The sequence below is a fragment of the Triticum aestivum genome, chromosome 4D, assembly GCF_018294505.1.
Source record: "Triticum aestivum cultivar Chinese Spring chromosome 4D, IWGSC CS RefSeq v2.1, whole genome shotgun sequence".
In the NCBI taxonomy this organism is placed as follows: Eukaryota; Viridiplantae; Streptophyta; class Magnoliopsida; order Poales; family Poaceae; genus Triticum; species Triticum aestivum.
The window spans coordinates 380,177,247-380,189,033 of record NC_057805.1 but is presented as its reverse complement, the minus strand read 5'-3'; the positions used below and the strand labels follow the sequence as shown (position 1 = coordinate 380,189,033).

Below are 11,787 nucleotides of genomic sequence, written 5' to 3'. Positions count from 1 at the left end.
CCCCCCGCCGTCGATTTTAGCTGCCTGGCTTGTTCCGGTGGAGGATCTGGCTGGTGCCCGCCCCGATGTGCCGATCTGAGCTGGTCGCTCGTCGCTAGGGTTCCGTGCTCGCGATTCCCTTGGAATTGGCAGGGGGTCACAGATGACATTGCGAATTTGGGAACTAAGACTTTTGTGCGGCGTAATTATTCGCTGTTTACTACTAGTACTATATTATTACTACACGTATCCATCGGAATTGTGATCTGTTGGTTTGCATTGCCGTGACCCATGATTGGTAGTTAGCACTTAGCAGGGCTGCTCTTTAATAGGGAATTATTTGCCTTGCTATTAATATGCAAGTGCACATGATTCTTAGATCATGGAACTCGCGGTGCATTTTCATGCTTGGGAACTGTTCTATGTGCTATGTGCAGCTTTTGATTTTTGGCTGATTCCCTTGCTATTAATCTGACGTTTGTTTTTTCTTCCCTCAGCTCAACGCAGACAAGAGCCCGTTTCAACGCACCTATGCTGCCCAGGTACTTTTTGCTCGTTTATGTAGACACATTTTTCTTAAGTTACATTTTGATAGGTCTGGACTATCTTCTTGAAAGTTCATCATAGCAGTTTATCGGTTTGCTTAATCATACCATGCTTGGTCGGCGTTCATATATATAATGTCCTCACAAGACTATATATCCCCATGTAATGTGGTTATTTTCACTGTCTGTTTGTTGCTCTGGCTACTCCTTGTGCAGATCAAAAGGTGTGCCGAAATGGCCCGCAAGCTGCGATTTTTTAAGGAACAAATGTCGAAAGCTGGAATACTAGTTTCTCCTATGCAATCAACCGAAACTCCTCTGGATTTTGATGACATGGAGGTATGCCAATCAGTGAGATACTGCTTATCATGTGCAACTCATAAATCTTAACAGTTGATCTTTTTTAACACTTCCCGAGGAACAGGTAAAGCTTGGAGAACTGGAAGCTGAACTAACTGAAGTAAATGCAAACGATGAAAAATTACAACGGGCCCACAATGAGCTACTGGAGTACAGTACTGTTCTTCAAAAGGTATAGCTACCTAGCCTTGTCATTATAGTAATTATTCTTGAACGCACGTGCATATATTGCGGCATGTGCGCATGTTGTATAAGTTGTACGCATATTTGCTAGTAGCAAAGTGCCCGTGCGTCGCAATGGATCCAAAATAGACTGATACAAGTTCACAAACTTGAATAAAAATCACCCTAGTTTTGGTAATATGTACACTAAAATTATGTTATGTTTTACCCAAATTTATTCCTCTTATCTGTTTGGATGAAGTGGGCGGCGGGGGAGCTGGCCTGGAGAGACTTTAGGGGATTTCTGTAAATATGGAGCAGAGTGGTGGGGGCCTTTCTGCAAAAAAGCCACAGCTTACCTTGTATGTTTTAGACACATCAGATGGTCAGAAATGATGGATGAGACACACCATCATCACCGAGTCTTCTATAGGAGTAGAGATGTCTATCGTTGCCTCAGCTTGAATTACTTCCAAGATTTATCTTATGGGGTTAGACGTGTCATAAATGTTCCAAGCCAATCACTCTTGATTGTGTGTTAAGATAGTAAGGTCCCAAGACCAGTATTTGAATGGCAGTAGTATCTTTTTTGCCATGCTGAGAAACAATGTTTGACATGTATCACATGGGAGGCTTGAGAGATAAACTGTTAGCTAAACCATATGTGTGTGGGTGTTGGGGTGGGGTGAGGGTTGACAATACTGTCACACATCCTCTTAAATACGAACATGCAAAATTGTACCCAACTTCCCGTTGTCGGCATATATGGTACTATGGTAGTGCTTCTCCTAAATTTCCTTTTAACTTTCAGGCTGGTGAGTTTTTCTATTCAGCTCAAAGAAGCGCTGCAGCACAACACAGGCAAATGGAAGCAAATCAGTCTGGTGAGACTTCCCTGGAGAGTCCTCTGTTGGAGCAGGTGAAAATATTGTTTCAGAAAAAGCATCCTGCCTTGCCCTGTTCTATTTTCCCTTACTGATATTTTGTTGGTCAAATTTATAGGATATGTTAACAGATGCATCGAAACAAGTGAAACTTGGCTCTTTGAGTGGTCTTGTGCCAAAGGAAAAGGCCATGGCTTTTGAACGTATCTTATTCCGTGCCACAAGGGGCAACATTTTGCTCAGACAGGAGTCTGTTGATGAACCTGTCACTGATCCGCAATCCGGAGAAAAGGTAGTTTTTTTGTTACTTGCAAAAGTCAGTATCCCTCCCCTTTGAGTGATACAACTTAACATGTTGACAGTATATCCTATGGGTATTATGGATTTAGTGTCCAGTGCTTCTTTAGTTCTGAAGTTACACTCATTATTATATTCAAAACACACTTATCTGACACCTTTTACATGGCAATGCAGGTGTACAAAAATACATTTGTCGTATTCTACTCTGGGGAGAGGGCAAAGGCCAAAATTCTGAAGATATGTGATGCTTTTCGTGCAAACCGTTACCCTTTTCCTGAAGACCTTGCTAAACAAACACATACTGTTCAGGAGGTCAGCAGTTGGCAATATTTATTTTCTGACATTCTTCATTGATTTTTTTGTGTTCTTTTGGATATTTGTATTTTGGCTTAAATCCGTGAACCTTGCGATATCGCACTTCTAGTGAGGAAGTTAGTACTCCCTCCGTCCCATAATATAAGAGCGTTTTTTATACTACACTAGTGTCAAAAACGCTCTTATGTTATGGGACGGAGGGAGTAGTTAAGAATGGTAGTGTGTAGGAGATACTGTGCTTTGCATGTGATATGAGCTTGCTTAACCTCCTATTCTTCTGCTACTGCATTGATGTCATTCCAATGCCAGATTTAAAAAAATCTAATTAAATGACTATGCAGTATGTACGTTGTTTTGCTCCTTCTAATCTTATTTTGTTGTTGGTGACTACTGCAAAATGATTTCATGTTGTTGCATCGTTTTTGAACATAAGGTGGATGCCATGAGGAGATCTTTGCCTTGTTATTCTTATGTGTCACACTGCTACTAATTTGAGCCTATAAAGATATAACATGTACTGAAATACTTGCAATCACACAGGTATCTGGAAAGATATCAGAGTTAAAGGCAACAATTGACATGGGATTAGCTCATCGTGACAGTATACTCAAAACTATTGCATCAGAGTTTGAGCATTGGAACCATCTGGTGAGTTTGTATTGCTTATCTCGGCATCTGATAAGCTCTACTCAAGAGTTCGAGTTCTGTGTACTTTGGTTGTTACTGTAGATGGTGTGCGGTGGAGTTCTCATTTTCACGGTTCCATCATTATTTGCTAATTGGCACTGAAATCTTTCAGGCAAAAAAGGAAAAATCAATTTACCACACTCTAAACATGTTGAGCGTTGATGTGACGAAGAAATGCTTAGTTGGTGAGGGCTGGAGTCCAGTTTTCGCAGCTAATCAGGTAATAAAATTTGTTTCCTTAACCCCTGATGCCTTCTTATGTATTTGTCCACCCTAATTCTTTGGTTTCTGTTTGTGGTCTGCATGATTTATGATTTATAGTGTATATTTTCAGATTCAGGATGCACTTCAGCGTGCTACTCTCGAGAGCAAATCCCAAGTTGGCTCGATTTTTCAGGTTCTTAACACAAAAGAGTCTCCTCCAACATATTTCCAAACAAACAAATTTACCTCAGCCTTCCAGGAAATTGTTGACGCATATGGGTATGTTCTCAGAATTCAATCTTCTTTATTATTCTATGCTTGATTTGCTATTTTATTAGTCTCTTATTTATTCTTATGCATTTGAGAAAACGCCTATTCCCTCTTCTTTTATTGTTGTATATGTGAAAACATGCCTCAAGCTAGTTGTCTCTCTAGCCATAAACACTTCCCGTCTTCATTTTCTTTTCATGTGTCCATGTCTACCACTTTAAAATCACAATGCATATTCATCAAAAGAATGTTAGCTACTTGTTTTCAAATGTGTATTACCTTGTAATGGAAATTTCTGCAGCTTATCGGTTTGTGGAATCTCAGTAACACATATCCATTGAGTTAAACATTGCTTGTTTGAGAAATGAATAAGGGGTGTTTGTGTTACTTGGGGTTCGAGTCAAGTGTATGAATATGTAAATGCTAACTTTGTATTTCTTCTGATACAGGGTAGCTAAGTATCAAGAAGCGAATCCTGGTGTATACACTATTATCACTTTTCCTTTCTTATTTGCTGTCATGTTTGGAGATTGGGGTCATGGAATTTGCATATTACTTGCAACACTCTATCTGATAATCCGAGAGAAGAAATTTGCTTCACAGGTTTGCTCCTCGTCTTCTACATTTTGCTAAACCTATATGTGTCTGTATTACACTATTGCTGCAAGCCAACAGCCGCTCTTTTGGAACATATGGTACTGATTCCAAAGAGTCTAGCATATTTATGTTCTGAAAGTTCCCGAAGTAAGCTGTGTCTTATACTTTTATGTCTGAATTGAAATACAGAAACTTGGAGACATAATGGAGATGATGTTTGGAGGCCGCTACATAATTATGATGATGTCAATTTTCTCAATCTACACAGGATTAATATACAATGAGTTTTTCTCCGTTCCATTTGAACTTTTTGCTAAATCAGCCTATGCATGCCGCGATTCTTCTTGTAGGTAAGATAAAAGAAACCTAATTTTATCTTTGTATAAAGCCAGATTTTATGCATTACTTTTTGCTAATCCTTTTTTTTTGTAATTAGTGATTCTACTACTGAAGGGTTAATCAAGGTAAGGGATACTTACCCGTTCGGCGTGGACCCTGTGTGGCATGGTAGTCGAAGTGAGCTGCCATTTCTCAACTCACTGAAGATGAAAATGTCAATTCTTCTTGGAGTGTCACAAATGAACCTTGGAATTTTTATGAGTTACTTTAATGCGAAATTCTTCAGGAACAGTGTTAATATCTGGTAAGTGAAAATCCTAATTTGAAAAGGCGGCCCATCCTTTTGTAGCTTGTGTTGCAGTCCCTAAATTATTGTATTGCTGTTCACATTTGTAACAGGTACCAGTTTGTTCCCCAGCTGATCTTCTTGAACAGCTTGTTTGGCTACCTATCCATGCTTATCATCATTAAGTGGTGCACAGGGTCAAAAGCAGATCTGTACCATGTTATGATATATATGTTCCTTAGCCCCACAGATGACATGGGAGAGAACCAGTTATTTCCTGGCCAGAAAACTTTACAGGTCTATATTTGTCATTGTTGTGTTCTCACTATAAAGTTTTGAAAGATCGTTCTTACTATAAAGTAAACCATTGGATTATTCCTAACACACACTCTTTCTTATATAGCAAGTTTTGCTTCTACTTGCTCTGGTATCTGTTCCCTGGATGCTGATTCCAAAGCCATTTTTCTTGAAATGGGAACATGAGCGAGTATGTCTAATATAGTAACCTGGAATTTCTGTTGCTGTTTCTACGGTTCATATTTACTTCTGTGCTGATATTATATGTTTGGTATTCATCAGAGGCATCAAGGACATCAGTACGCCATGCTTGAGGGTGCAGATGAATCAGTTGTAGCAGAGTTGGGGGAGCATAATGAAGAATCGAACCACCATGAGGAGTTTGAGTTCAGTGAAATATTTGTTCACCAGCTGATCCATACAATTGAGTTTGTTCTTGGTGCAGTCTCAAATACTGCTTCATATCTTCGTCTCTGGGCTCTCAGGTACTGCCGGACAATAAGAACCATTCAAACCATTTCATCATCTCAGTTTTGCATAGGACAATCTTTAATCACACTTCCATTAGCTACTAACGAGCAACTAACATTTCTCCTTGCAGTCTTGCACACTCGGAGTTGTCCACTGTGTTCTATGATAAAGTTCTCCTTCTGACGTTGGGGTTAGCAATCTCTCTCTCTCTCTCTCTCATCATCATCATCATCATCATGTTACTTCTCATTGGCTTCGGAATAATAGAGTAAATCGGAATAGCAGCCAAAATCTTGGGAAAATCCAAGTTAATGATCAATAGGATCATCTTCATCATGCTTTGTGCATTTTTGTAGGTACAACAATATTTTTATCCTCGCTATTGGTGTCGTTGTCTTCATCTGTGCCACTGTCGGTGTGTTGCTTGTTATGGAGACCCTAAGCGCATTCCTTCACGCCCTGAGGCTCCATTGGGTGGAGTTCCAGAACAAGTTCTATGAGGGTGATGGTTACAAGTTCGCACCATTCTCGTTTGCTCTAATCAGTGAGGATGAAGAGTGAGCTCGTCCAAACTCTTGTATCTATTGTAGTCTCTGTAATATCTTGCGGGTGGCCTTGTTGCCAGAACAATCATTGTTTGTCACGGATCGATCATAAAACTCCAGCCCCTTGTTCGAGCAAGGGAGGTGCAACATCATTTTTCTTTAGATGTGGATTACACGAAGGGTAGGAATTTTTTTGTGGAGGTTTGGCAGCAAAACTCTAGTGGCATCACCCTTATTTTGGTGTAATACTAATAACGAGTTGTGCACTCGTGGCTGCCTTTGGGTGATGTGCATTCTGGACATAAATAAGCATGTAATAAAAGGTTATTTCCATTGTGGTTATTCTCGGGCTCACTTTACTGTCTTATGAAGTATCATCATTTTTTCTTTTCCTTGAGACGATTGCATTTGGGAATAGATTACGGAAGTTAGTTTCAAACGTAGTCAGAGGCCAAAAAAAAAAAAGCTGGATACTCTACCATCTGATGTCAGCTGTAAAGACTGACGCTGCGCTTGAGGTATGCCATGCTTGTCGTCAACTGTTACCTGAGCCAGAGGGGCTAGTCAACAATGAGGGGAAAATCTAATTTGTATACGGGTCATATTTGGGCTCACAATTACGGGGTCTACTCGATGTCAATTAGGCGTCAGGATCACTAAAGAAATACTCCCTTCATTTTTTATAAGATCACTATAAAAAGTATATTTTGCAGCTATACAAGGCAACAAATGTTAATCAAGTATAAGTAAATGGAGTAGTACATCTAGAAGAAACGCGACGTTCTTCCTTGGTCGTGAGTTATAGGGCGTGTTTGGTTGCCGTGCGCTACAGTGTCCGCATTGCATGCACTTCTCCACCCAACCTGGTTATGCAAATGCAGCCTTAAATGTACCATCGGCATGTTGTTTGGTCGCCTGCATGGCCTCTTGCCTGCATGGGCAGAGCCACACTACCTGGTGTTTGGTTGCCTGCATGTTAGTGGACAAACCCAAGGCATGGTGTTTGGTTATATGCAACGCCTGGTGTGTAGTAACCTTTTTGGCTAGTTGGTGAGGTTACCACCACACTTCGGCATCACACATCATAAGCACAACAGAGTATAAACAGAGCATGAACTAGCATAATTCATATATAAGCAGCACCACACTTCATAACAGTTCAACTCATAAACCATAAACTAGCATAATTCAGATAGTACGCTGGAAAGAGGTGGCCCGGCCCTACTCCTTGGCGGCGAAGGCTTCGTCGTGCTTCCCGCACTTGTTGACGACCTCAATGCCATCGTCGTCGAAGATGATGACCTTGAGGGTGTCAGGAGTGAGGAGCTTGAACGTCACCATGTAGCCGATCTTGATCTGATGAACGCTGCGTAGGTGGCCCAACCCTGATCCTGGGTCACCCTGCCGTTCATCAGCTTGACCGTCACCTTCCAGGAGCAGCCGGTGTTGTTCCTGAGCTTGAACTCCGTCGGCACTGCGACGAAGTGCTTGGTAAAGTCCAGGGGCATGGGGATGCACTCAAGCTTTGGTGCAAGGATGACCTTGCAGAAGTGAGTTGGGCCATCCTCCTGATGGTAGTGGCCGTAGTTGCGGCGCTTGTTGCTGGGGGCTCCTCCATGCCCTCGTCGTCGCCACCCTCAGGCATCTTCGGGTCTTCCTCGACGGTGGGCGGCAGCACAACCTCGTCGGGCATTGGGTGAAGGGGCTGCTTGCCCTTGTTGTCAACCTCCGTGCCCATCTGATTGCTCTCCTCGATCTGCACACAATTCATGGAGTCACGCACAGCACAAAGTTCATGGCTAATTGAAGAGCTTGTAGTTAAAACGGCATGACTGTCACTCTTCTCCTCCTCTCCATCCCTCCTATATTTACTCACCCTGCCCACCACTACTTACCCACCCCCTCTCTTCTCTCACTGTCAACCTTCCTCCTCCCCATCGCCATGAGCTCTAGCTCCAGCTCCAACGCCAACCCCTTCCCTTGGGGTATTGGCTGGAGGGCCTTCTTCCTCGAGTGGTCGGCTGGTGACCGTACCAAGTCGAGAACACCATGGAGGTGTGCTCGAACTTCGGCTCCATGCCGGACATGCAGAACGAATCTAATGCAGTGCTCATGAAGGCCAGTAAAGAAGAGCTGAAGACGCCGATTCCTGACCCAGCGAAGGGCGCGATGGCAGTTGACATCATTCGCTGGGCCATGAATCAGGCCGTCTCCGTCGACGCTAAACAGAGGAAGAAGTGGTGCAAGTACAAGACCTACTGGGCTCCTAATGACCGCCGTGCCGCAGTGTACTGGGAGACGGCTATCGCGCCGCCGGCGGTCATCGGCGTGGAGCCTAAGGAGGAGGAAGAAGAAGCAGTGCAGATGCCAGTGAGGCCACCGGTGCCAGGCCGTCGTTCCTGGCAGATCAACCTCGACTCCGTCGAGGACGACGACAACGACCCGCCGGCCCGCGCGGCGATGAAGAAGAAGATGAAGGCCATCGGCTCGACCAGCCGCTCCGCACGCCGGTGACGGCTGCCGCGGTCAGCCCGTGTCCGTTGTGCACCCCTATCCCCAAATCCCCCAATCCCCCTTCCGCATTCCGATCTTGCATGTATGAACTCGTATGAACTGCTATGAACTAGTGTGAACTACCCCTATGCTTATCTACATATTCCCCATTCCCCTCCGCCATGGATCGAATATATCGCCATGGATCGAATCTAGCGTGTATGTCGAAGAGAGAGAAGTGCTTACCGCCATTGATGGAGTCCGGTGGTCTTCTTCCTCTGCTCCGATTCGCCGCCGCCGGTGATGGAGTCCGGTGGTCTTCTTCCTCTGCTCCGATCCGCTGCCGCCGGTGAGAGCTGGGAGAGTGGGGAAGAGTGGGGAGAGGGAGCAGTGAGGGGCGGTGAGGCTAATAACCGCCGGTGCTTCGGGAAACAACGTGGCTTCTCGAGCATGGCCGCGCGCGTGCAGCCGCCGCCGCCCACGTGCACCGCTCGGGCCTGGCGCTGAAGAAACTGCCGATTTGTGGGTTTTCAGTGAGCCCGGCCCAGAGCTACTTTAAGTTTCGTGCGATGCAGGCCCAATAGTAAAAACAGACAACCAAACAACCCACACACATTCCGCGCGGGCCTGGTTGGGCTCGATGCGGGCAACCAAACACGCCCCTATTCGAGTATGGCAGATCTGTGGTCCTCTTGGGCACCGCCGGGGATCAAAACTTTTGTCTGGCTAGTACTGCACAATCGTCTTTGGACGACCGACAGTCTCGCTAAACGCAACTTACAGCACCCGCTACACTTCATGCTTTGTTGCCAGGAGCCCAGGACTTTGAGTCAGCGATCTCTTTCGCCCGTCAGGTATGGTTCTCGGTGCTTGTGCCATGGAGACTACACAGGTTCACCCCGTAGGCAGATGATGAGATCATACACTGGTGGCCTCGGCTAAGCGCGGCTGTTTCTGCTGATCGCAAGGAGCTCAACTCGTTGGTCTGCTGTACCTTCAGAATGCTCTGGTTGGAGAGAAACAGCTGTGTGTTCGACAAGATTGCGACCATCGCATCCGTTGTTACGGCAGGAGTTAAGAGCGAATTCGCCCTCTCGATGCTTGCCAGGACGAGTGGACCGGTGGGCGATTGTGGAAATTAGGATCAGTAGATCGTAGTTCTCTGGTGGATGCTTCCCAAAGTGTGAAGCTTGTCTTGTAAAAAAAGACGTACAAAACTTTTGTATTTTTCTCCCAATCTAAATATAGAAGACGCACATCTTGTGTGTTCTCAAAAAAAACATCCGGAAGAACATTTACTCCGTAATTTGGATAAAAAGTTGAGACACTTAGTTTAGAACACACTCAGTGACAATTAATATAGGTCACAGGAGTAGGTAAATTAATGACTCAGATAGCGAGCAATTCAATGTATATCGTGGAAGCTAGATTATTACGCGTCATATTTGGCCTAGAGATTTCCACTTCAAAAGAGACTTCTCTGAAATTACCTATATGTGGAAGGGCGTAACACTCACAATAAGCAAGGCCCTGTGGTGTACGATGATTGGCTGCAGGCGGCCCTTTCGGCGATCTTTCGTGGCATCAACCGTGCCTGGTTTCGTTCTTCTGAGTTCTCCGTTAGAGTCGGAGCTGCGTTGTATGACCACAAGTTGACATGTCGTCGATAAGGGTGGGCTTTGCCTTGTGTGTTTCAGTCTATGGGTGTGAGCTTGGCCCTTGTTGTTTCGGTTTTTGCCGTAATTAATTGGGCAATTCTCTTCTGCTTAATTAATAGATGAGGCAATCTTTGTCTCCATTTAAAAAAAAACTAGTAATACTCTTTGTACATTTGTGTGTAGATCATACAAAAGAGGGCTTTATCAGAAGGTGTTTTCGGAGTACCATTTTAGAGGAACTTTAGATGATTCCACTTATACTTTGTAAGATAAGAGGAGAATTCGATCCTAATTGTTGATTGGTCAAGGGTATATTTGTTTATGTAAACATGTTAAGTATAACAAGATTGGCAGGAAATATTGACACATTTAATGTTCACTCCTTACAGTTTTCATATATATTACGCATGTTAGTCCATAATAGAATCCCATGTTGGTCAATAATCATCACAAATTAGCGGCTTATATCGATTTGAGAGCATCTTACAAGAGCCCATCTTTTTAACCTTGCCATTTTACTATTCTTGCATTCCTGTTGTTGCTCTAAAGTTAAGCCCCCGACTCCCTCTCCTCCGACCATCTCTCATGCGGGAAACCACTACAAATAGAAGTGTGTGCGTGTGTATAAATAAACCAGGGGCCCTCAAACTGTCCTAGTGCACCGTACCGAGACAGAAGCAGCAGCGTCCAATCCATTCATTCGACATGGCCAAAGCTAGGCTGCGCTCGACGGCCATCCCGGGCGTGCCGCTGGTGGCTCTCCTCCTTCTGATCGCCGTCCAAGAGGCCGCCGCCGACGGAGTGATAAACTACGACGCCCTGCTCGCCGACCACGTGCCCGGCAAGGACCCGTCGCTTAGGCTCCCCGAGGTCGCCAATAAGTACACTCGCGGGTGCAACCCGTCCTTGAACCGTTGCAGGGATGTAGACATCAAGCCACGGGAGCCTGATTTCGGCGAGGTAGCTTCGCCACCTGTTGTTACAGGAGCATCTTGAATGGCTCGTGTCAAAACCATCTCTCTGTCACATCATCCTTTTTTATGACGTAGAGGAGAAAATAAAAGATAAGAGGAAGACCATACTATTATATACTTTTATGTAATAACATAAGAAGCTTGTCGCTAATATACTCCCTACTTCTCTCGAATAATCTAATGCGCCGGAGCCACCGGCCTCGTTGTCATTGGCGGCAGGCGCGGACCAGTGTGAGCCACCGACGTGTGCCTCTTCGGTACCGTTGTCGTGCTGCTCTGTCATTGTTCGCTTGCGCTATGTTGATAAGAAATAAAGGACAACTGTAACATTTTTTCGTGTTGGCCATGTTTAAACACAAAAGATTTTCGTTGGGGCGTAACCCTTTTCTCAGTGATGCGCCCATATCGGAACACGGGTGTG

General features: G+C 44.5%; 1 protein-coding gene across 1 annotated transcript in view; it reads left to right on the top strand.

The window, feature by feature from the left end:
• LOC123098046 (V-type proton ATPase subunit a3) overlaps window positions 1-6,583 on the top strand; it is a 7,118-nt gene extending 535 nt beyond the window's left edge. The window contains exons 2-18 of the mRNA XM_044519919.1: window positions 477-521; window positions 741-863; window positions 949-1,056; window positions 1,858-1,965; window positions 2,049-2,222; window positions 2,405-2,542; window positions 3,086-3,193; window positions 3,345-3,452; window positions 3,567-3,715; window positions 4,156-4,309; window positions 4,493-4,653; window positions 4,740-4,946; window positions 5,042-5,225; window positions 5,332-5,415; window positions 5,508-5,710; window positions 5,827-5,886; window positions 6,053-6,583. Coding sequence (XP_044375854.1) covers window positions 477-521; window positions 741-863; window positions 949-1,056; window positions 1,858-1,965; window positions 2,049-2,222; window positions 2,405-2,542; window positions 3,086-3,193; window positions 3,345-3,452; window positions 3,567-3,715; window positions 4,156-4,309; window positions 4,493-4,653; window positions 4,740-4,946; window positions 5,042-5,225; window positions 5,332-5,415; window positions 5,508-5,710; window positions 5,827-5,886; window positions 6,053-6,257 — 2,319 coding nt within the window. The 3' untranslated portion in view covers window positions 6,258-6,583. The remainder of the gene's footprint in view (window positions 1-476; window positions 522-740; window positions 864-948; window positions 1,057-1,857; window positions 1,966-2,048; window positions 2,223-2,404; window positions 2,543-3,085; window positions 3,194-3,344; window positions 3,453-3,566; window positions 3,716-4,155; window positions 4,310-4,492; window positions 4,654-4,739; window positions 4,947-5,041; window positions 5,226-5,331; window positions 5,416-5,507; window positions 5,711-5,826; window positions 5,887-6,052) is intronic.
• The last annotated feature ends 5,204 nt before the right edge of the window (window positions 6,584-11,787 follow it).